The 22,833-nt window shown below is 40.1% G+C and overlaps 1 protein-coding gene across 1 annotated transcript; it reads right to left on the bottom strand.

Annotated features, from left to right (window-relative positions):
• Positions 1–329: 329 nt before the first annotated feature.
• On the bottom strand, positions 330–16,311 carry bmi1a (bmi1 polycomb ring finger oncogene 1a). Its single transcript, XM_017301767.1, has 17 exons — positions 16,134–16,311; positions 15,308–15,419; positions 12,820–12,883; positions 12,682–12,716; positions 12,050–12,110; positions 11,890–11,946; positions 11,723–11,776; positions 11,368–11,423; positions 5,404–5,525; positions 5,233–5,329; positions 4,919–4,974; positions 4,393–4,440; positions 4,193–4,301; positions 3,597–3,636; positions 3,274–3,372; positions 3,076–3,156; positions 330–1,559 (listed from the first exon to the last, which is right to left on the bottom strand). Exons 1-17 carry the CDS (start codon positions 16,270–16,272, stop codon positions 1,164–1,166), a joined length of 1,626 nt encoding a protein of 541 aa, XP_017157256.1. The 5' UTR covers positions 16,273–16,311; the 3' UTR covers positions 330–1,163.
• Between the last annotated feature and the right edge of the window lie 6,522 nt (positions 16,312–22,833).

Below are 22,833 nucleotides of genomic sequence, written 5' to 3'. Positions count from 1 at the left end.
AACAATTTTTATACGTCACTGTTTACGTCTATATTGTTTCTTTTGTATTAATAAACACGATTATTTCATTTGAAAAGTCGAGCTAAAAGCTGGTTCAATGTTAGCTCCTCCAAAGAGTGAGGAGCTACTTCATAAGCCAAAATAAAACCAATACGTTCCGCGGTAACGTATTGGAACCGCAGGTTCGGTTTGAAAGAACCGAACCTGCTGCGTATCTGTATTAATCATTTTTCGTATTTCGATTCTATTGTATTATTTTAGTTATTTTTGTCTGTCATGCAAAGGCATGTCTAAGGAGAAAAACAGAACAAAGGCGTGTGTTTTCTGCATAAGTGTAAAATGTTTTATTTAGATGTTTTATACTGTGCAACAGTAACAATACGGTAAGTTGTTCATACAATTGAGCGATACAAATACAGAAAACAGAGACATGAAAACATCTGTCATGAAATGAAGCCAAGTCCTTCCTTTAGAACAAAGGGCAGTTAGAGAATAACACCATGGCTGATTAAATATGCACTTTGTCTATTTACACGCGGAAACCTTTAAAAGACGTGAAGGATGAACAGTCCAGCTACAAGGAAGGGTGTTTTTTTTCTTTTGTTTTCCAGTAAAAGGCAGAAATGCTTTTATTTTTCTCCCATTGATGCTTCCCGCTTCAGAAACTCCTGATGTCCAAAAACTCTAGAAAAGGGACGGACACGCCCGAACCCTGAAGCCTCTTCCTGAACAGAAAAGTCACAATGAGCATGCGCATTAAACTGTGCTTCAAAGTATCCCAACACACATGAATTAATCATGAGAAACACCTTTAAATCGAAGAGACATAAAACAAAATCCAAGTGTCACCTTCAGTCACTCCTGTAAAATAAAGATGTAGCTTTCAAAGGGGAGAGACATGTTATCCAAACTTTCTTCTTCTTTCCCTCCTCCCCTTCCAACATTTTCCTTTCAGACTAAATTTCCCATCTCATCCTTCTTTTATCTTGAAATGTCTCTGATTCCACTACGTTTAAACTTACAAATGATGCCATAATATTTAGAACGACGAATGGAGACAGAAAGAGAGAGAACATTGTCTACACAGTGGGACTACGTTGGCATGGAAAATGTAGGAGCTGAGCGGGAGTCTGGCGTTGGCAGGTCGGCTCCGGAGCCCCGCGTCATCCGGACGAAGTCGCCGAGCCGTTCAGGGACACCTTCCGCGGCTTGCCGCCGCTGCCGCCCCCGCTGCCGCCGCTGAACTGGCTGAAGGACCGACTCGGGGTCTGAGCTCCCGCCGCGGCTGAGACAGCAGCTGAACTTCCGTTCACGGTGCTGCTGCTATTGTTGCCCGGGCCGTGAGGGAGCTGAGGGTGCGGAGACTGCGCGGGGGTTCCGGGACTTGGCAGGGACGAGGAGGTGGAGGGAGCCCCGACGGGACTCCCTGCTTTGTCGCTGGCAGAGTCGCTCTCCGGACCGGACCTGCTGGCATTGTTCTGACCCTCCTGCTGGGGGTGGTTCACCTTCATTTTCTTACAGTTGGGTCGGACCCGGTACTTCAGAGGTAAGGGTCCGTTCTGTGCAGAGTTGAAGAGAAAATGAAACCTTAAAATAAATGACCAGGAGTGCATCGTTTACATAAAACATGGTTATTTTTTCTTTTAGTTATTCATTTTATTTTAAATAAAACTTCGGAAGTCCTTTACCAAAAAGTGTTAATCAAAATTGCATGTTCAAAACATGGATCTTTCAGCAGAATATCAATTTTTTTCCCCCCCCAAAAATTCTTAATTTCCTATCAAATATAAATATTTGTGACTTTAGGGATTTTTGAATTTCTATAAAGTCACATAGGCACGATTACACATTTGTGGTATATTTTGAATTTTATGTCCATGAGTCAGATTTCTCCCTCTCATCGTTTATTTTTTACATTTCCATTCAGTTTAAAGGCACTGCAACGAATGGAACAGTTAAGCTTCAAATAGAGATATCAAATCAAACCACTTATGTGAATGGTGTTAAGTTAATAAAAAATACTTCAAAACAGTCAATATCATGTTATTAATTTATGGAACCCTTTAGTTACTTCCTAAAAAATGTAAATGTTACAAGTTTAAGCTTTCCAAGTAAAAAAAAAAAAAATTGTATGAACATCTGCTGCATGTACAAAAATATACACATGTTTAGCCTGCAAGGTCCCTACATTTTTTTCTCCTTTAAAATAATTATTTTCTAGAGTCCATTTTACATATTTTTCCACCTATCATAAGTTGAGCATTTGATTACGTTTCCTAGTTAGTTTTTGTTATCAATTGTTACATTTTTTTAAAAAAAAGTATTATTCTCCGAGCATCTTGAATACCCAGATATTTAAAAATCCAGAAAAGATTCTCATTGAATAAATACGGAAGAGCTAAATACTACTTTGTGATTAGTGATATCCTCATTTCACAAAGTAGAAAAAAAAAAAAGATTCACATGGCATCTAGACAGCAGTTCAGGACTTCAGCTGAATTCAAGGGACAGCTGAGTTTATTTTAAGCAATAATTCAAAAACTAATTATAAATTAATTTGTTAGAACTCAGGTTGCAAAACCCAAAAATATAGGATAGTATATAAAACAAAATCAACATCAACAAGCCCTTTATTTTTCAGACATTTCAATTTGATATATTTTAGTTAATAGGGAAAAAAGAAATCTGGACACTTTTCCAAGCATTTCTAAATTTCATCAGGGAGTTGGAAAGCATTAAATATTTTTTCCAGAGTGAGCCTAATCATTAGCATCATAGCTTATAGTCAAAATATTAATAAATTAAAATAATGTCACAACCAGATTTATACTTTATATCTTCTCCGATAAAACCTTAGCCATAAAAAGGGGGGATAGTTTATTGTTTGCAGTTAATTATATCTATAAAAATGTGTTAAAATAACAGGATTGGGTTTATTCCATTGGACTGGATTATGCCTAAATTTCCTTACAAATGGACAGGAATTTAACTGTCAATATGATATAACTGCCTGTATATTTTAGGACTAACACTTCAAATAAGCCTGTTGACAACATGTCCAAGGAGACTGCTTACCCTTCTCCAAGTGTAGATATAAGCTATATCCATTAATGTGTAGTAATCTTTGAGAGGCTCGTCTTCGTACATGACTTCAACCTGGATCACACAAAATATATGCAAACAAATTTAATGGAAAAAAAAACCCCAAATTTTGCAATTTGTATTTATATGAAAGTATCAACTTAAATATGAAAAACACACAATATAAAAGACCTGATATGTGTTTGGGATGTCCATCTTGCTGCGCAAAAACTTCCTCAGATGCATAACTGTCATGGCGGCTGGACACTGCAGGTACCTCTTGTTAGCCACCTGCAGATATCCATATATAAAGAATTATTTTGCATCTTGTGCTAAAAGCATTGAAAAAAACTTTTTTATAAGAAGGTAGCCATTTGGTTGGTCCACCGTAAAAACAACAATATTTGCATTGCAGAAACAACATGGCTGCTTCTTTAAACAGGTAGTGGGTTTTTATTATTATTATTATTATTTTGGATATTCTATGGAGAGGTTGCCAAATCAGTGATACATACCTGTTCTTTTGTTTGCTTGTCTTCCACCCCTCCTACAAGTCTAAAAACAAAACAAAACAAAAAACACACACACATACACACACACACACTTCCATTACATTCTTGTTGAAGTTAAACTAGTCAACATACAATGCTTCTCAGAATCAGTTTTTACCATTTTATTCTCAGTAAGTATGATTTTCTTTTTTGATTTCAGAAATGTAAAAAAAAAAAAAAGTAAGTCATGATTTTGCACTAATTTTTATGTAATTTCCCATGGTAACCATAAAGGACTCTTTACAAATGACACATTGGACAAAATCCACTGGGTATTATAATAGGTGATATTTGTAAATTATAAATCTTTTACATTTTAAACAAATACCAGTATGTATTCCCTTTATGTATGCAAGTATATGTTAAATACTCAAGTACAAGAAAATCCAAACAGATTTTTTTTTCCAGACACCGCAAATGATAAATTACGAACGTAAAAGTAACATTTTAGAGCAATTTAACAGAGAAAGATAATAACCTGCAAATGAGCTAAATGTTAAATTTCTTTAATTATGTCCTCATAAAAGTCGCTTTCATGTACTTTCAGAACAAAAGCTCACCTGGTCTGATCAAAGAACTCGATGGAGAGGCTGATGATCTCGTCATCGGTGATAATTCTCTTATCCTCGTCCGCCACCTCTCCACGATCCTCATGTGAACCATTGGAAGCTTTTATAGGCAAAGAAAATGTACAGGTTACAGAGGAAAAATAAGGAGGACCAATCACACTTTATATAAAAAGGCTGGATCTTCGACTCACCATCTACAGGATGCTCTGCATAAAAGTCTCTCCTTCTTTTCATTTCATCTGCACGAATTCAGGAAGACAAGTCAGTACAGCTGTCACAGACTCTTAAAGAAAGGAAATGCTACCAGGGTGAGTTATAAGCAACGATTTCACCATCAAACACGGCAAAATGGGATGACTTGTGGAAATAATTTGGGTCTTTTGTAACATTTGTCAACATTATGGAAAGATGGCAACAAATCTGAAGGGGTTTAAAAAAATATTTATTTTTTTTAAGTGCAAAAACATCACAATTCAAACAAGTTGGACACGTATTGGTTGATTTTTCTTTACCAATAGCACTTTGCAAGACATCAGAACCAACAGTGTCCATAATTTCTCATTTCACCTCAGCTCTGAAATCGGAACAGCTTCTAATCTTTGAAATATCAAAATGTGGCATTTAAAAACTTCACAACCTTACAAAAAATGAGCCACACCACAAGCTCCCACTTCTATGGATTCGTTTTGCACAGTGAAGAGATTTGAATATTCTTACTTTTGAAGAGGCCCGGAACCAGTTTGTACACAATGTCCTGCAGAGTTTTGTCAGATCTGCAGAGAAAATGGAAAAACTCCTGTCATGTTCAAACACAAACTTCTGACACAGCAGGTTGAATGCATTGGATGAGCAGAGAAATTACAGCCTTTATACATATGACAATGAATGGCTGATTCATCCACACAAAGGGCAAGTCAAAAAGGAAGAGTGGCAAAACATAATAGCACTTTTCATCTGTGATTAAAAGCAAAAAGACACACCCAGGGGCAACACGTGTCAAAGAAAGCGACTTCAACAAAACACTGTCTCACCTAATGTTGAGCAGGGGTTTCGTTTTATGCACTTGTACATCACAGATGGGACAATATTTGCTTGTTTCCAGGTAGCGTACAATGCACATTTTGCAGACTGCAACAGAGAAAATATCAGTCAGAAAAAAAATGAGGGTGCTAAATCTGGGCTGAGGGACAAACGGTGCTTACAAGAGTGGAGGCATTCGATGATGGTGGTTGCGTCTATGAAGTATCCTCCACAGAGGACGCATATGAGGTGAGGGTTGAGCTCGGTGATCTTTATCCTGGTGGTCCGATGCATGTTGGCAGAACTTTACAAAAAAAAAAAGAAAAAAAAAAAAGAAAAAGAAAAATCCTACATGGGAAAGAAAGAAAAGAGGGAATGTGTCAGGATGGCTGCTGCAGATGCTATCTGAGTGGAAATGTTGACCATTTGAGGAACAACAATGACTATTATTGTTAACTACAATTTTAGAAAGACTTTTTAAAAATATATATTTTCAAGAGCCACTTCACTGTATAGCCTTTCCATTGTGATATTCAAACCAAAACACCAAAGTATGTTTTAATTGAGAGAGTCATCCTCCAAAGCCTTGATGGTCCAGAGCACCATTTGCATGGGAAAAGATGTTGTTTGCTTGACTGTGTTAAATCAACACCATCTTTTATGCTAATTAAAAAATAACCAACCGAAAGGAGAGGGGTTTTTTTTTCCTTCTGTGGCAGATTGATGGGCAGTGACATGGCATTCAGCCGGCGAGGAGGCAGTAAAATATCATAAATCAATCAGATCATGGGGAAATCGATGCCACTTTATATGACCGTCATCTAAAGTAGGCATAACAACGAAGCAATGGGGCAGGCAGGATCCAAATGTCGAGGTGATTCAAATTTTGAAAAAATTAAATAAAAATAAAAAATGACGCGTCAACCAGTCAGATTTATCAACTCTAGATGTGTGTGTGTTGTGTTTTTTAAATGCGATTTGCTGTGTCAACATTTGCTTTAAATGGACAAACAGCTGGAGAAGAAGTTACACCTAGTGAGTGTTTGTCACCGGGAATAAATAGCACCAATCCAGCAACAAAGCCTTAAATGCCGCTTAACATATAGAAATATATGAATGAGAGCATAATTTGCTGAGAAAAGGCGGATTCTCAGCCCGAGCGAGGGTTAACCGGGAGCGATGATTCCAGGCTCCCGGTAGTTGCGTCAGGTGTGCCACACAGGCGGCGAACGGGTGCGAGGGTAAGGGAGGAGCGGGGGCGGGGACCCGACCGTTTCTATGGCAACTCCCATTGCTTTAAGCTCGCGTGGCGGCTCGCCAGTGACCAGAACGACGCAGGATGTCGAACCAAAACAAAAAGTCGGCGAGCTGCCGGTGAAGCTGAGCGGGAAGGAGGAGGAAGGAGGGACCGAGAGTCTCCGTCCCCTCCGCCGCTGGACTGCCAGGCTGCCGACAGCACGGCTGCCATTTTGTAGAGGGGGGGGAAAAAAAGAGAAGCTCATATCTGTTCGGCGGGGCTGCGGGGTTTCCTACGATAGAGAGGGGGCGCATTGAAGCCCCGCATAAACCCGAAGCTTTTGGGCTACAAAGAGCTATAGGCTACGGTGTCCCAGTCGGAGAACTGCTTCGCTTCGAGCAGCAGTGCTTCGCTTCATGGCGTGTGTGCGATAATAAGCACGGTGCAGCAGCAGCAGCAGCAGCAACATGGCCAGACAGCAGAGGCTGCGCCGAAGTTAAACCCGCAAACTGGAACACAGGCTGCATTTGTTCTGCGTCAGAACCAGCCTCTCACACAGTCTGGCCATTACCTTTCAGCGCATATTTGTTTTATAAACAAGTAACTTCACAGAAGTTAGTTGTGGGTAAAGCTCATCGGCAGTGCCGACCCAAGGTTCAATTGAGTCTTAAGAAGAATTTGATTTGGGGGCAACATAGCCACCACAGCAACACCCTTTTTTTTTTTTTTTTTTTTTGTTTGCTCATTGTGCATATAACTACACCCAACAGTGAATCTCTTTAATTGACTGTTTGCGTCAGTTTGCTTCTTTTATTTAATACAAAATACTTGGGATAACATAGTTTGGAAGGTAAAAGCTGTAAATTGTGGAGGTGAGGTAAAAAAAAAAAAAAAAAAGTCACAATGTTCCAATACAGACTTGGTGTTGGGATGGATGTGTCAAATTTAATCAGCCGAACTTACAGGCACTAAGAGGAAAATTACATTAAACTTGTTGCTATTCACTTGCAAACATTTAGAGCATGAAGTGTGATCCCAGCACAGGCAGCAAAAATAGAACCTGTTAAAGTGACAGCAAAAAATAAATGACTCTACAACCATAACCAATGAAATCTGAAGCAAATGTGCATTACACATTACTATTCAGATCCAACCATTTTAAATTATTTTTTACACCGTTTTCTTAAAATAATCCAAGGCATTTATAAGTCGGCTCATTCTTGATCCACTACAAACTGTAAACAAGTTATGACATACATACCCTTCTGAGCTCTAACCAGTAGCTTAGTTTGCTTATACCTCAAGCCAGCTCTGTCTTTATACTGTTTACGCTTTAAGACTTTATGCGGGATTGGAGGCAAAACAACACAAATGTAAACTAAATGTCGACATGAACTCTTCTCAGGTACTATTGTTTTTCCTGAAATAAAAGTTGTCACTAAGTGTGTGTAAAGCCAACAGAGGTTATGGTTTTCTGGGGGAGGGTGGATAAAATATAATATAATAAAATAATAAATAAATACTGGATTTGACTGAGCCAGTCTTGTCCACCATCAGCACCATGCGTCAGACTTTTCTCAAACCGCTTCTGAGGCTCACCAGACCCCTGACAGGGCAAGTTTGGACAGCGTCTCGGCTCCAATGGATGCCACAGACCCGCACAATGATGGATAATGTCCGCATATATGCGAGGAGGAGCCTGTTGCGCCATTAATCGATCGCCTGGTGTTTGGACAACTGTTCTCCCTTCTCCGTCCTGTGGGAGCGGGGCTGTTTGCTCCCGTTTATGACATGACTTCGAGTCGATGCCCCCCCCCCGCAAAAAAAAAAAAAAAGTTTATTTCTGAATAAATGGTTCAACTCACAGAGGATCAGTAGGAAGATTAGCTCCCAACTGTATCCGCCGTTCCGACTTGAATTAATTTACTCAACTCAGCAGTTTATGGAGAATAAGCCTTAAAAAAAAGCCGCACAAGTCTAGATTTCCAAAAGTCCTCGCAATTGACCCAAAGAGATGCTCGTTTGTCCTCAAACGGCACCGTTGCCTGTCACGGCGTTTCCCCTGGTTGCAAACAGCTCAACAGTACTTTGAGATAATTATTAGAACCCAATGAAATGAACAAAAACAGCAGGAAAAACTAAAGCTTGTATCCGCCGCTGTGACTGGATGTATAAAGTGGAATATACAAAAAATAAAAAAATAAATGGTAACTTATTGGAGCTTCAGCTCATTTGAACAAAACTTCTTGTATACATGTATACCAAGGATGTTAACCTGAAACAACCAACAATGAAAAAATATTCTATTTTTCCCCCCTCTCATTGAAGCTTTCTTAATGAACACTGATCATTTTTTCCCTCCGCGTGATAGAGGAGACTTGTCAGCATAGCCTACTGTATAAGACACACCGTGGACATGCAATGAAGCTGGATGAAAGCTGAAAATATTGCACGTCAATAAAATAAAACAAACATCCTGTTCTGGCTACAGTTCGTGTAAATTTAATAGACGCTTTGGCTGCTTTGGAGGACTCAGCCACCTCTTTGTATCCACCCCGACGTCTCGCCCCGCTGTTTTTGCTTTAATTTACTCAAACTTTAACCATCCAATCCGAACAAAACCGCCACACAACAGTTGAAAAACACGCACGCTTTCTTATTTTCCGACAATCAGCCATCTATCGATCACCGCTAATGAAATAATTAAGACACAAATGAAACGCTTCACCTCCACGGCACGTTTCCGGTAGCCATCCGTGTTAAGTTCAAAAATCCGAAACCGGGTCGAATTCACACAAATGACGAACGGGACCCGGTTCGGGACCCTTCCACCATCCCACCTCTATAAAATGAAGCCCCTGCGTGGAAATCCGAGCCCACACGGAGCGTTTGAAGCACTTGCTGCCGCTGCCATCTCAGCCGACCGAGCTTGGTTCGCTTCGGCTCTCCCACTTTACATAAATCCAAACGACGCAAAGCAAACCTTAGCCGAGACCAGCCTTTAGAGCCAGTTAACCGAGCTCTGTACCACGCGTCTGCGAGCGAGAGTGTGCAATAATTGGCTTTTATGGCCGAGAGCGGATCTGTTTTTGCAGGAAGACGGAGGGGGGAAAGAAAAGTAGTGCGCATGAGACACACTGAGCTCCACGTCGGTGATAGAGCTCCACATCCACCGCTGGATCGGATCAGCGCGGAGGGAGAGAGAGAGACAGACAGAGAGAGAGAGAGGGTGGAAAAACACAAAAGCACGCCACCTAATCGTCGCCTTTCACCGCTGCTAGTTAGAGACGAGACGGAAGGGCACAAACCTGCAGGCTCGGCTGGCGATCGGCGGCTCTCGACGCGGCGGAGACAATGAAAGTTGGGAGGCAGATCAGCAGAAAATGAATAGAAGCCGAGCCGCCATCTTGAAGCAGAGCTGCAGACGCTGTCAGTGGCGGACTGCGCACGGCGGAGCGCAGCGCATTTCAGATGCGCCAAGACGAGAAGAGGAAGGGGGGGAGGAGGGGGGGAGCAAAACTCCTCGTTGCCTCCTGCGCCGCGCGTATCCCGATCCAATGGATCCAAATCCCGCCGCTTCGGTTCCGACAGCCGTCCACTTCAGCACTGATAACTTTGCCTCCAAAATATCCGCTTCGCCTCTAGAGCTGAAACGCAGCACTCGCTCTCTCTCTCTCGCTTGCTCTCTCTCTCTCTCTCTCTCTTCTCCGTGTGTGTGTATGTGCTTGTGCTCCGTGGAAACTGACACAGTCCCCAAAATGGCTTGTAGTTCGACCGCCCCGTGGTCACGTGATCTCTGTGCTTAAGGGTGCCTTGGAATTACTGTCGGTGTATGAACGTTTGCCTAAAAAAAAAAAAAAAAAAAAAATCTTCTGCGTGGGTGACACGAAACGCAACAAAACCAAAAGGTGTGCATATGATAGTGCGTTTCTCTTTCTTGTCCCTCTCTCAAAGCGAAACCACGCAAGACGCTGCGATTTGGGCATAAAACGCGAGCAAGCGGTCGCTTAAAGGCGCAGAGAAATTCTCTGTCGGAGTGGTTTTTTGTTGTTTTGTTTTTCTTTCCTCCGGGAACGTAATTCTAGAGTTCACCGAATCCACGTTCACGCACTTTTTGACCACTTTGCGCAACAATCGGCGTGCGTAGCATGCGAGCGATTACTTTATAGCGCGCCCCAGCCTCGCTGGTGTTAAAAATAACCGCAAAGCACAAGCGGCTGCCCTCATGCAAGACTGCTGTGGCAGAAGGCAGCTGCTTTATTAAAGCTCTCCTCCAAGACCGACGCACTAACAAATGGCGTCAAACATTTTGTTTTCACAGGCTCGTGTAAAAAAAAACAACAAAAAAACAATAGAATAAAATAAAATAAAACGCACAACCACGTTCGATTGGAAGCATCTGAAGTCGGCTGAGCATGGAGGAATTTGGGATGTTTATGGAATCCGAGCCGCTGTGCAGCTCCAACTGAGGAGCTTTGAAGCTGCAGCTGATGTGGGTGTAAACTCGGAGGGGAAAAGGGGATGAAATTCCAGGCAATTAATCGGTAAGGTTTTGGCTCCGAGTACCTTGTTGAAAGTGAACGGTAATAGCATCAAACTACAGTTTAAAACGATGAAAAAAAAAGTCTAAAATTTCCTCAAGTTTTTTGTCAGTGTTTCAAGGGGGAGGAAAAATAAATAAAATCAAAACTCTATACCGACGTGTCGGATGAGAAGGTTGTTGAGAATATGTCAAGGTTTGGCACGACTCAAATGACAAATACATACTTTTTTTTATTATTATTTCAGACTTTATTCACAAACATGCGTGACGTTATGTAGACTCGTGTACAAAACAGGAACTAATATTAACAAACAAAACAAAACAAAAAAAGTTGGTGAAGTTGCTGTAGCTGCTGCAGGGCGTCACATCTGACTGGCTTTCTCCACACTCTTGGCAGCATCTTTCAACTTTGACACCAGATCCTGGAATAGAGAAAAACACGGGTCACTTCCAGCAAAAAAAAAAAAAAAAAAAAAAAATCCAGAGCGGCAGAGAAAAGCGGGAAACATTCCCAATAAAAACCGGGCAGACCAGGAAGAAGATCAAAATTCAATTTAGTTCAGCTCGTACTTCCATTCCACAAGCACAAATAATACTGTGAGCTTGAAATCCCCCCCCAAAAAAAGCATCAAACAGGACAGACATCTCGTAAGTAGGATGAGTTTTTATTCGTTATGTTTTTCTGACAATTAAACTCCGTTTAACGTGGCTTTTCTGTTACCTGCAGCTGCTCCGTTGTGCAGGTGAAGTTGATATCCTCCGAGGACCCTTCATTCTGACAAAAATGAAGGAAATAAAAATAAAACAAGCAAATGTAGCTTTTTTTTTTGTTGCGCACTCGTACAGAAGCTGCAGGAAAACAGAAGGAGAACAGCGCAGCAGTTATACCTCCGTGTTCAGTGAGATCAGGTAGAAAGGCTCGTTGATCTTATCCAGCTGCCCGTTCTGATGGTGGGGGGTGGGGGGAGGAACGACACTGTTAGCGTCACATAACAAATGGTGCAGAAACAACTGCTGGAGCACAGGGTCTGGCGCAACGCGTCTGTACCTTCATGTGGTACTGCAGACGCCATGATACGTCGTTAATGTGAGGTGGACGTCTGCCCATGCTAGAAAGAGGGGAAAGTTAAAAGAGGGAAGAGCTTGTTGCAGCAACTTGGGTACAGTTTGATTAATCGAATGGCTTATAAATTTGTTATAGGTTCATCCAATCTGCCAGGGGCGTATCCAGAAAGTTTTTTTTTTTTTTTTTTTTTATGTGGAGACCACATAAAACAAAAATAAATACACCGATAAGAAAAATATATTTAGCAATATTTCTTTCATCCTTTAATATATATAAATATATTTTAATATTCAAGATTTGTTATTGGGGGGAAAATTGTGGGTTTAGGAAATTATAGGGTAAATCCATCTGCTTTGGTCATCATGTCCAAATCTCATACCAGACCAGTTTGCTGATAATTATACTTTCTCAGCCCTGATCTACACATTTCAATCACCCCCCCCCACACACACACACACCTTCATCTCCACCACCAAGTTCATTTTTTCATAACACAAAAGTCTTTCGAAAACTTTATTCGGTTCAGCAATAGAATCTTAATCAAATTTTATCCTGAATGAGATCAGAGAGGCAAAAATAAAATAAATAAAAAAATCTCCAGTTTTTATCCTTACCTGCTCAACAGATGCTCCATGTCTTTTTTATGTTTCTGTAAAACAAAGCAAACCCCAGTTTACCACCCACACAAGTTAGTCAAAACTGCAGTCGTTAAATGTATTATTTTTTATTTATTAAGATCAACATGATGTGACCTGATATGTGCTGAAGAATATTTCTATTCTGTCTGTGCTGAAAGTGAGCTCCTCAAAGCAGGAGCTGCAAGAAAGAAAGAGACACTTAAATTCACATATTTTTTATTATTATTTGCTTTTGCTAATACGTCTTTCTTTAATACCATTCTACAGAAAACGTTAACTCGTAGCGATCATTGACACCCTATTTTCTTCGAATTGAACATATTTGGAACACTTGGTGCTGAACATGAACCTGGAACTGAAACGAAGAGGTGATTTCCTCAAATGTTTGCTTGTGATACGTTCATCTCGACCAATGGAAAAGCTTCAGCACTGTGACATAAGCGTGCATGAGTGAAAACACACAAACACCATCTGACTGCAAAACATTAAGATAGCAGGACACAAGTCATTCGATCTGCATCCTATTAAGCAAAGCAAGAAGATTTTGCTGTTGTCAGGCAGGAGTTGAAGTCCAATAACACTTTTTCTCCGGAGGAAATCCGAAAGTTGCATAGATTGACTTTAAAGCATCTCATAGAAATGTTTGTTTAGATTTAAATCAGATCGGAAAACTAGAATTTCATCCGTATCTGTGGGAGGCATGGGTTGGTTATCGACATCAAGGTAGACAAAATGTTTTTCAAATGTTTTCCAGTACGGTGGTTTAAGCTTGAATCGTACGCAACACCAATCCTCTCCCAACTGCTGCTGCCAACTGCCAGTCAGCTGGCTGAAAGAAGGCTTTTACACCTTGACCTTGCTTAAAAGAGGAACAAATATGACCTCCTGGAATTATTTCCAATCCTAAAAAAAAAAAGAAAAAAAAAGAAAAACTGAAAGTCACGCCATTGAAAACCAAAGGGCGCCACCCATTAAAATTATTTAATGTAGCAAAATTAATATATAAATTGAGTATCATTATTGAGTCATATATCATCATAAATTCCACAATCAGGATGTTAAAGTAATAAAACAGGAGAAGGAATATCTGGTGCTGCTGTGTTTTAAGCAACAGCAATTAAATCACATTGTTCATTTTTATTATAATTTTTTTTTTCTTTATGTTAAAATGTTATGATGAAGCCATTTTAAATCAGTCTTATACCAGACTGAAGTGTAAGATATCCTCCAGCATTTTGTGTATTTCTGTCAAGAATAATCCAACTTTGGGGTCAGATCTCAAAAAACACACACCAACAATGAACTTCTTAGTTTTCCACAATGTTTCCAAAGCTTTTGGGCTATCCATCTGTTCTGGTCAGATTAAAACTTGCAGACAAAATCTTGTCATATAAGTGAGTGTGAGTACTTTCACTGATGAGTGTACAATAAATCAGTTTGCTACTATTCCCCCCCCCCCCCAACAAAAAATTCAGGGAAAGTTGTGGTTTTGTTTTGGTACACAAACCCAATTGAGACTCCTTTATTTATTAATTTTTTTTTTTTTTTTTATGTGTGCTGTTTGGCACAGAAATGTCTTTTTCATTTCTACAGAATAGTTTCACACAGTTTAAGCAGAACAAAGGATTTGAGATTACGAATGAAACTTTGAGACACCGTGAAACGACACAGCAGTCTGTGCCAAAACATCTGGTTTTAGAACGAGAAAACCACAAGACAGGTACCAAATCAGACATGAACCAGTCAGCCGTTTTCAATACCGACTTCTGATTTCATTTGAAAACCCGACTGCGATTTTTAACCGACTCAGATTTCATTTTACAATTACAAAGCATTTTAATGAGAAAACAGTGGCATTCATATCTGGAGGTTTCTTGACAGAGGCAGCAGTTTTAAATTCCATCAGAAAACAATGAGTGAACATAACGAGTCACTGACCCTCGCCTGATTTTTATTTTACAAAAATGCGTCAGGTAACCTGCTGTTGGTGCATGTTGACTGAAAATAATGAATTTTTAGTTTTGATTCGATTAGTGAAGAGGTAGAGAACTGATTTTCGTCCCCTAGTGTTGGGTCTCCCTTTCACTACTGACAGTCAATCGCTGATTTATTGATACTTCTCCATAAGAAACACCTCAATTCTGACGTTTTTCACAGCTGAATGTTTCCCCATACATGCACAGAGACAGGTGTTCTCATACAAGTTCATGTCAGACGTCCTGAACGTCAGAGTTTTTAACATACACCACAAAAAGTTTGCAAAAAGGACTAAATTTCGAGTTAAAGTGCAACAGAAACAAAGGTCATCATTGATCAGCGTTTAATGCAACGTCAGCACATTTCCCTCCATTTGTTCCTCTTTTCATACATAATCACTTCTCAACAACATGCAGCCAAACAGCGTGAGCAAGCAACTCCACTTGGTCTTTTTTTTTTTTTCATTTTCCTGCAAAAAGACATTTCTAGCAAAAAAAAAAAGGTAAGATTCTGCATCCACTGCTGCAGACCTGGAGAGTTTCATGGTGCAACATGAAACATCAGAGGACCTCAAAGCAATCCCATCAGCTCCTCTGACTTCCATACGGGTCTGCTGTTGCCTTACCTTATCGTGGACTTGTCGGCGTTGTGTTTGACCGCTTCCAGGATGAAGGTGGTCAGGGCTGCGTGGCTCTGCTTCAGCAGGATCCTGTCCATGTGCTTCAACTCGGGCTGATCTGAAACCAGAGGGACAGTGAAGCGAGATGATGCGTACGCCTCTCTTCCTACGTTTTGGGGGAATCATGTTGGTGCCAATGCGATCCATTTCCTCTCCTCGGGGTTCTCCCAGATTGACGCGCAGAATGGAAATCAATGACGATTTGCATGTGAATGGACCCCTCAGCTGCATCAGCCGGGAGTGCTGGGGAGGGGTCCGGGGTCATTTCTTTGTTTGTCTGGTGAACATTTCATTTTCTAAACAATTCTCACACTGAAGCGCTAAAAAAAACAACCTAAAAAAAAAAACGTCACTTTAATCATTTATTTTTGGTGTAATTTGTAGATTTTATTCGAAAATTAAAGTCGACCAGCAAAAACAGAGCGGGATAAAAACGTGTGCAAGATCAGATTGTCCATTTTATATTAAAAATACTTCAATCCCAAGTGATTGCTACTGAAATACTTCAGTATGATGAACCTTGTGTGTTATGTAGCCCTGGCGGCCGTTTAACAGAAACAGAAACCCCCTCAAAGAGCGCCTTAACACATAAAACTGCGCTCCCAGCTCGCACCACACGAGAATTTTTCTTTTTTTTTTACGTGAACGTGTATAATCCAGGACGCTATATTTCCGTCAAAACCCGCAAACCTCGAGTCTAGACATAGAGAAACCGGAAGAAGGAGCGAAGACAAAAGCGGCGGCGGTGGCGGGGGGAGAGACATCGGCTCACCGAGGACTGTGGGGTCGGCCCGGGAGGAGAGCAGTCCCCGGAAGGAGACATCCAGCAGCACCTGAAAGCTGCTGTGGTTCACGGCGGACTGATCGGCCAGGAGCTGCAGCCCCTTCTGCACAGACTCGCTTAACTCCATCTTGCAAAAGGGCGAGTCACGTGACGGATCAGCTGATCCAGCGCGTGGAGAAGAGAGCGAAGGCGAGGCAGAGAGAGAGAGAGAGAGAGAGAGGAGGGGGAAACATCCATAAATCACTGAGGCTGTTAGCAGCAACACAGCTCTCAGCTGTGGTTTTCTGATGCAGCTCGTCTATGGTTTGTTTAATATGCTCGACACATGCAGCATTGAAACGTTAAAGGCAAACAGGAAGAACAAACAGGTGGTTTCCAGAAATAAGCCGCTCACTCTTCATCACCCAATCAAAAAATAAAAATAAAAAATACACAATGCATGCAAGTGCAGCTGTATCTGTTTGATAAGGGCGCAGGTTAAAAACGGGTGACCTTCCCTATGCCTGGCGCGCTGCAGCGTGGTTGTCTTTCCGTCTCAGTCATGAAAACATTCTCTGCTCTATTTATTTTTTTTATTTTTAAATCACAGATGCAGATTTGAGATCCTTTCCCAATGTGATGTTTAAAACTTGAATGGTGCATCTGCTGATTTATGAGTTACTTTGGTTTCCTTTAACTCGGCATCTAGTGAGACGTCCAGCTCAACAGCGACTGGCTGGCTACAGCTGGAGGAAATGACTTTACGATCAGGTGAAACTGTACCAGCAGGACTGGCTGCAGGTGGCATGGGGTCTCAAGCTGAGTTAAATTTGGGGGCCCCTCTTCCTGTTAGAAGCAACTAACCGTGTTTAAGTACAGGGTTAGGACGACGATTAATTGGCTGAGCTTAGACGCAGTTTTTGGTAGTTGGTCATTATTTGTCAAGATGTGACTTGTCATCAAACCGAGCTCAAAACACTAAGACAAGTTTGAACTCTTGGCATCAGATTGTTACTATGGGAACACAATAATCAAACAGTGGTTAAAGTCAAATAGAAAGGTAATCTTGCCAGTTCCTTTACATTTTTATCCATTTAAAATCTTTTATTTTTTTTTTTTCTGTGCTGAAAGCATCAAATCAAATTCACTCCTCATATACACTCCTTCTCAACAAACCAGTGTAAAAACGTGCATCCATGATCCGAGTCCAAATTCAAGCCTTTCATTGAAATCCTGATTATTTTGAATCCCCAAACGAGGGCTTAGTTTGCTTATGCCTTGGGCTAGCCCTGCATGTGAATGTTTTCTTCCTCCTGTGTGTGGTTAGATTTTTTTTCCCCCTCTGGGATTGAGTTTAATCTTTATGTGCTTTTCCTGTGAAAACGCTATCCAGAAGAAAACTAAAACTGTTTAAAACAGGCTATGTTATTATGCTTTATGTTATTGGAATATTATGGGGGGTCTTAATGATTTAATCATTGAGCTTTAATGATTTAATCCAAAATAAGTGAATTATTTTGAGGGGAATGTATTAAAATAAAACAGAACTTGTCTGTCACTTTAACACTTGGATGAAAGGCAGCTCAGCAAATCCTAATTTGATGTTACAGAGCATGAATAAAAAAAACAGCATAAAATCTTAATGATGCTCGTAAATTGTGGATCAATATTGAAAATTAGATGATTGCACGTTTTTGTGAAGATAAAAGTGTTGTTAATAGCTACATTTTTTTTTTTTTTTACACACAGCCTGTTTTTGAGAATGCAAAGCAGAACATGCAAACAACAACAACAATAACACAAGTCAAACTGGAATTTAATGAGGTGGAAGAAAAACGATACATTTTAAAACCCTACTGGATATAATGTGTTATATATAGTCTGCACTGAGTGGAGCAGTCGTCTAATGGTGTAATTAATGTCATTGCATGCATTTGGTCTATTTTCGGTTATCTGACACCTCAGCGATCATATTAGTCATCTTGCTCTTCTTGCTGTCTTCATTTTCACATGTGACTGTGCAGTTTTCACGTTATGAGAGAATGAGGGGGACTTCACAGGCATGACTGCAGCTCACTTTGAGATCTACACGCAGCAAATCTACACGCAGAGCTCATGACATCCGGCACTGTCTTTTTAAAGAAAAGTCAAATGTATTTATTTAATTCTTCTTACGATGTGGGGAAATATAAGATAATCTTGTGGGATCTGTGGGCGTAATCCTGCTGGTATAGAGAGCTTTAGTTTTCTCCTTTGTTGATCGTTTGCTTGATCGTTTCTTCTGATTTTCTTTCTGTTTTGTCAGCAATTAACGGGTTAAAACCCCACTGGGGAAACTGACCCGTTTCCCTAAATTGCACCTGATCGCAGTCTTATCGCGGACTCACGCCGTTATTTAAAGCTGCACGCTGTTTTAGAGAAGAGGTAATGTTATAAACGAGAGATAATGGTCGGGATTATTATGGAGGAATTGAGGCTGCAGCGTCCAGCGCGGCCACACGCACACGCACACACGCACGCACACACACACACACACACACACACACACNTGTGTGTGTGTGTGTGTGTGTGTGTGTGTGTGTGTGTGTGTGTGTGTGTGTGTGTGTGTGTGTGTGTGTGTGTGTGTGTGTGTGTGAGTGTGAGACAGTAACAGCTCCTGCGGATCAGTAAAAACAGTAATATACTAACTGTTTTTCTGTGCCAGCCTGTCGCAGAAAAACATAGTCTAGAGAAAAAATATGACCAAATTGAATCAATAGGGCTCCAGGCATGAATAAGCAGTTCACATAAATAAAAATAAATACATTTCTAAGTGAATTTATATTTCTTTATTAACTGTGTGTGATACAACCTTGAATGGATTCAGTTAGTTAGTGTGGTTAGCCATTTTCGATGCGAAATGTATGCCGGTAGGGGCAGCTTTTCTTCCCCCTGTCTGCCGGTGAAAAGCAGCTTCCAGCGGGCTTCCGCTGCCTCAGCGCCCGCACTCGTGAGCTCTGATCCCGGCCACGTCTCACTCGCCTCCCCGGCAGCTCCGCGGGTGTTTCATGAAGGACGAGCAAGCAGTACTCCGTGAGGAGAGCTGTGTAACGACTCGCGTCATAACTTTGGACAAATTACGGCAGTATTTTCTTTTCTTTTTTTATTTATTTATTAGATTTTTTTAAAAATATATATTATTATTAGCGAAAGATGATTCACCGTGGACCCGCCATGTTTAACCCGTCGCTGACTCATTGAGGACGGCAGGCTGGGTCAGATCAGCCGCGGTTTTCACATTCATCTCTGCACTGCGCCTCCTGAGGACATTTGTATTTGCGGTGAACAGCATGTTAAAGTTAAAAGCTGTCAAGACAGCTTTTTACACATAGTAAAATCTACGGGATTTACCAGCCTCCTGGTGTTTGTTGAACATAGTTGCTGCTGGTGCAGAAGTTCCGTTTTAAACACCAAATCATATGAAGTGGCTTAGTCTGAATAGTTTATTTGAAGCTCTACCTAACCACTCATTTTTGTCAGTAATTAAACTTACATCATGCAGAAGTAAGGGCGTGTGGATCAAAGAGAGCTAAGTGAGTAATTTGACTTTGTGGTTAGAAAGGTTATAGCCTCAGATAATATGTCAGAGGGTTCCCCACTTTATATGCTCCCCCAGCTCCCACAGGTTTGCAATAGTTGTGGGTTTGAGACTCAATACGGCCAGGACCAACACTTTGGTTGCAGCTTCAACAAGTTCACACTCTGTTCTTGTTTTTAATCCTCTTGGGATGTGGTGATCGGAAGGGGTTAGACATTTTGGAATAATTTAAAGGGTGAGGAGTCATTCGGTTGGGAAAAACACCAGAGGGCTGTTGCTATGAAACCGGCCTGGGAGAATCATGTGCAAAAATTTGCACCAAATGTTTTGCGAAGATGTGAATCAGACAAGAAACATTTTTTCCTTTCATGTGATCGGTCTGAACATTGTAAACGGCAGGCAAATTGCTGATTTTTGATGTTTAGGGATGGGTGACAGTAGGGTTATTGTTTTTTGGTTTTAGCTTTATGAATTTAATTGATGGCTAGATTAATTTGATTCCTTTTGGAGTGACAGCAATTAGATTTTTACAGGCACCAAAATGGGTGCCAGTGATAATTTTGAGGTGGCACTAAGAACTAAAATGCCATAACAGAAATTTAATTTGGTGTTTTATTATCCCATTGTGGTAAATAAGGAATCATTGATGGGTTTAAAAGTGTCATGCCATGAAGTAAGCGTGACACTCACCTCTGCTGTCAATAAATATAGGCCTTAGATTCTTTATTATTGAACCCTCCTTTAGGTTTGCACAGATTTGGCTCTGAACATACTCTAAAACTGTCTCTGGAAGCAATACTTTTATGTGTAATTTCAGCCCAGAGTCGTGTCACTTCACATTTTTCACTTTTAGTTTCAAAGTCCTCCTGGGACAGTGGTGGTAATTGTATCAAGATGTTTGTGCATTGTTACAGAATTTATATAAATCAATAAAGACACATTATGCAATAGTTTGCTGAAAGAGAATCGTTAAAGAAATAAAGAAGGACATTGGTTTTGTGCGATTTGCCAAGGTTTTTACACACACACACACACACACACACACACACACGCACGCACACACACACACACACACACACACACACACACACACACACACACACACCGCAGCAACTATCGGTGTGACCTCTGACTCTGCGCTTTGTCCAAAGTCCATTTTGGCTCCAGGTTGTGAAATAGATTAGCCTCCGCTGCCTCTCTGTCTCTCTCCTTGTTGGTGTTTGGTGGTATTTGTGTGTGCGACACGTCTCTCTTTTCGCAGCATTCCCATTATTTTTGAAACCCTTTGCTATCTGGTCCAGAATTCTCGATATGCAGATTGCTGGCAATCTATATAGGGAAAGGCGTTTTTGGCGTAGATTTTATCATTACGTTGATCAAATCTAATTTTTTTTTTTTTTTTTTTTTTTTTGCAGAGCTCACCTGTGTTACTCACATTCAAACGGTGAATCATTACGAGACACAGTGAGTGTTGTAGCCAATGAGGTGAAAGGAAGCAAATTATTACAGATCATTTGTGGTGGTCACCATGCTATCCTGATAGGTTTTGGGATAAGATCACGCTGCAAAATTTTGCAAAAAAAAAAAAAAAAAAAAAAGCTACTCATTTGCTAGATCTGCATTCCCCAGATTGCTTAAAGTACAACAATGGTTATGGCTGTTTAGATAAAACTTCCCTTTAAGAACACGCTGCAGAAGTCAGTAAGGAAACCACAACAGGCAGCGCGCGCTACTTCCTGGTTCAGACGAGATGCTTTTTGATTTTTGTCCTCAAAGTATTTCATCATAGCTGTCTTTACCTCTGGTTGAGTTAAACTGTACAGAATTATATAAAAACAAAGGTACAAACACGCAGTTGTTTCTGACGCATTTTTTCCCATAGCATGACCCAATTATTTATTTATTATTTTTATTTTATTTTATTTTTAGAAATCGTTTGTTCAGCCTTACTCCTGAAGAAAATCTGAGTTGCAGTTTTTTTTTTTTTTTTTTTTTACTTTTTTTTTTTTCCGGGGCTCGGTCTCAGGAAACCAATCTTCCCATTTAGTCGTGATAGATTGTTGAGAAATGAAAGAGCTCAAACAACCTTTAACATAGAGTTTGATACTAACAGTGGACTGATCAATCTATAATTATATATCTGTTCAGGGCTTGGCTAAAGAAGAGTTTAAAGAGCGGATGTGCAGCAACAATGAGAAAGGCTCTTCCAAAAAACAAACAAAAAAGAAAAAAAGAGTTTCACCTTTAACCAGTTTTGTATTACTCACGATCAGATGGCTCAGAAGGGACAATATATCGACTTGAGCTGGGAAGCTGACTAAATTAAAGCCTAACTCTATTAATGCTTTAAAATGACTGAATCAAACTGTTACATGAGAGAAAGCATCTGGAAAATGAACTTAAATCTCAAACCTGATTTTTAACTGAACCTGGCTGTGTTATAAAGCTTAAATGTTAGCTGATAGGCTATCCTAAAAAATAAAAAAAATTAAAAAAAAGTTAAAATAAGTAAATAAATTGAACTGGGGGTATTGTTATATCTGTTCCAGAGTTAGTGTCTTAATAACAGGAAACCAAGAATTGTAGCCTAGAGAGAAAAACTATATATTTCTCATATTTCCTCAGATGTATTAAGAGTGATGAAATCTATTTGAAACACTTGGAATATTTTAACTTATAAAAATAGATTTCAGAAGCTTTTTCTGTTCTGAAAAGACAGCTGTCATGCAAAGCAGTCACTCCTAAGTGAAAATATTCTTCTGATCTTTTTCTTCACGATTGATTTGAACCGTCACGCCAAAAGGATGGAAAGTACTGCAGTTCACTTGTATTAAAATAAATGATGAAAACTAATGTTTGAATAATTTGTTATCTGTATTTTAAAAATAGGCGGAATGATGTAGAAGAAAAAAAGAGAAGAAAAGAAACATTTCAGTTTTCCCCAAAAATGTCACATCTGTAGTACCTTTTTCTTGACTTTTTCCTGAACTCTTCCAGAAACATCACTTCTGGTGGAGAATTTTAAAAATGGCAAAGTGCTCAATGAAATTAAATAAATGTGTGCTCTTCTGCTGATTTTTCATACAGATTAAACTATATATATATGTATATGTGTGTGTATATATATATATA

This window comes from Poecilia reticulata, linkage group LG20 (assembly GCF_000633615.1).
Source record: "Poecilia reticulata strain Guanapo linkage group LG20, Guppy_female_1.0+MT, whole genome shotgun sequence".
NCBI classification, from domain to species: Eukaryota; Metazoa; Chordata; class Actinopteri; order Cyprinodontiformes; family Poeciliidae; genus Poecilia; species Poecilia reticulata.
The sequence above is the reverse complement of the archived record's forward strand: the minus strand, read 5'-3'. Positions and strand labels throughout refer to the sequence as shown.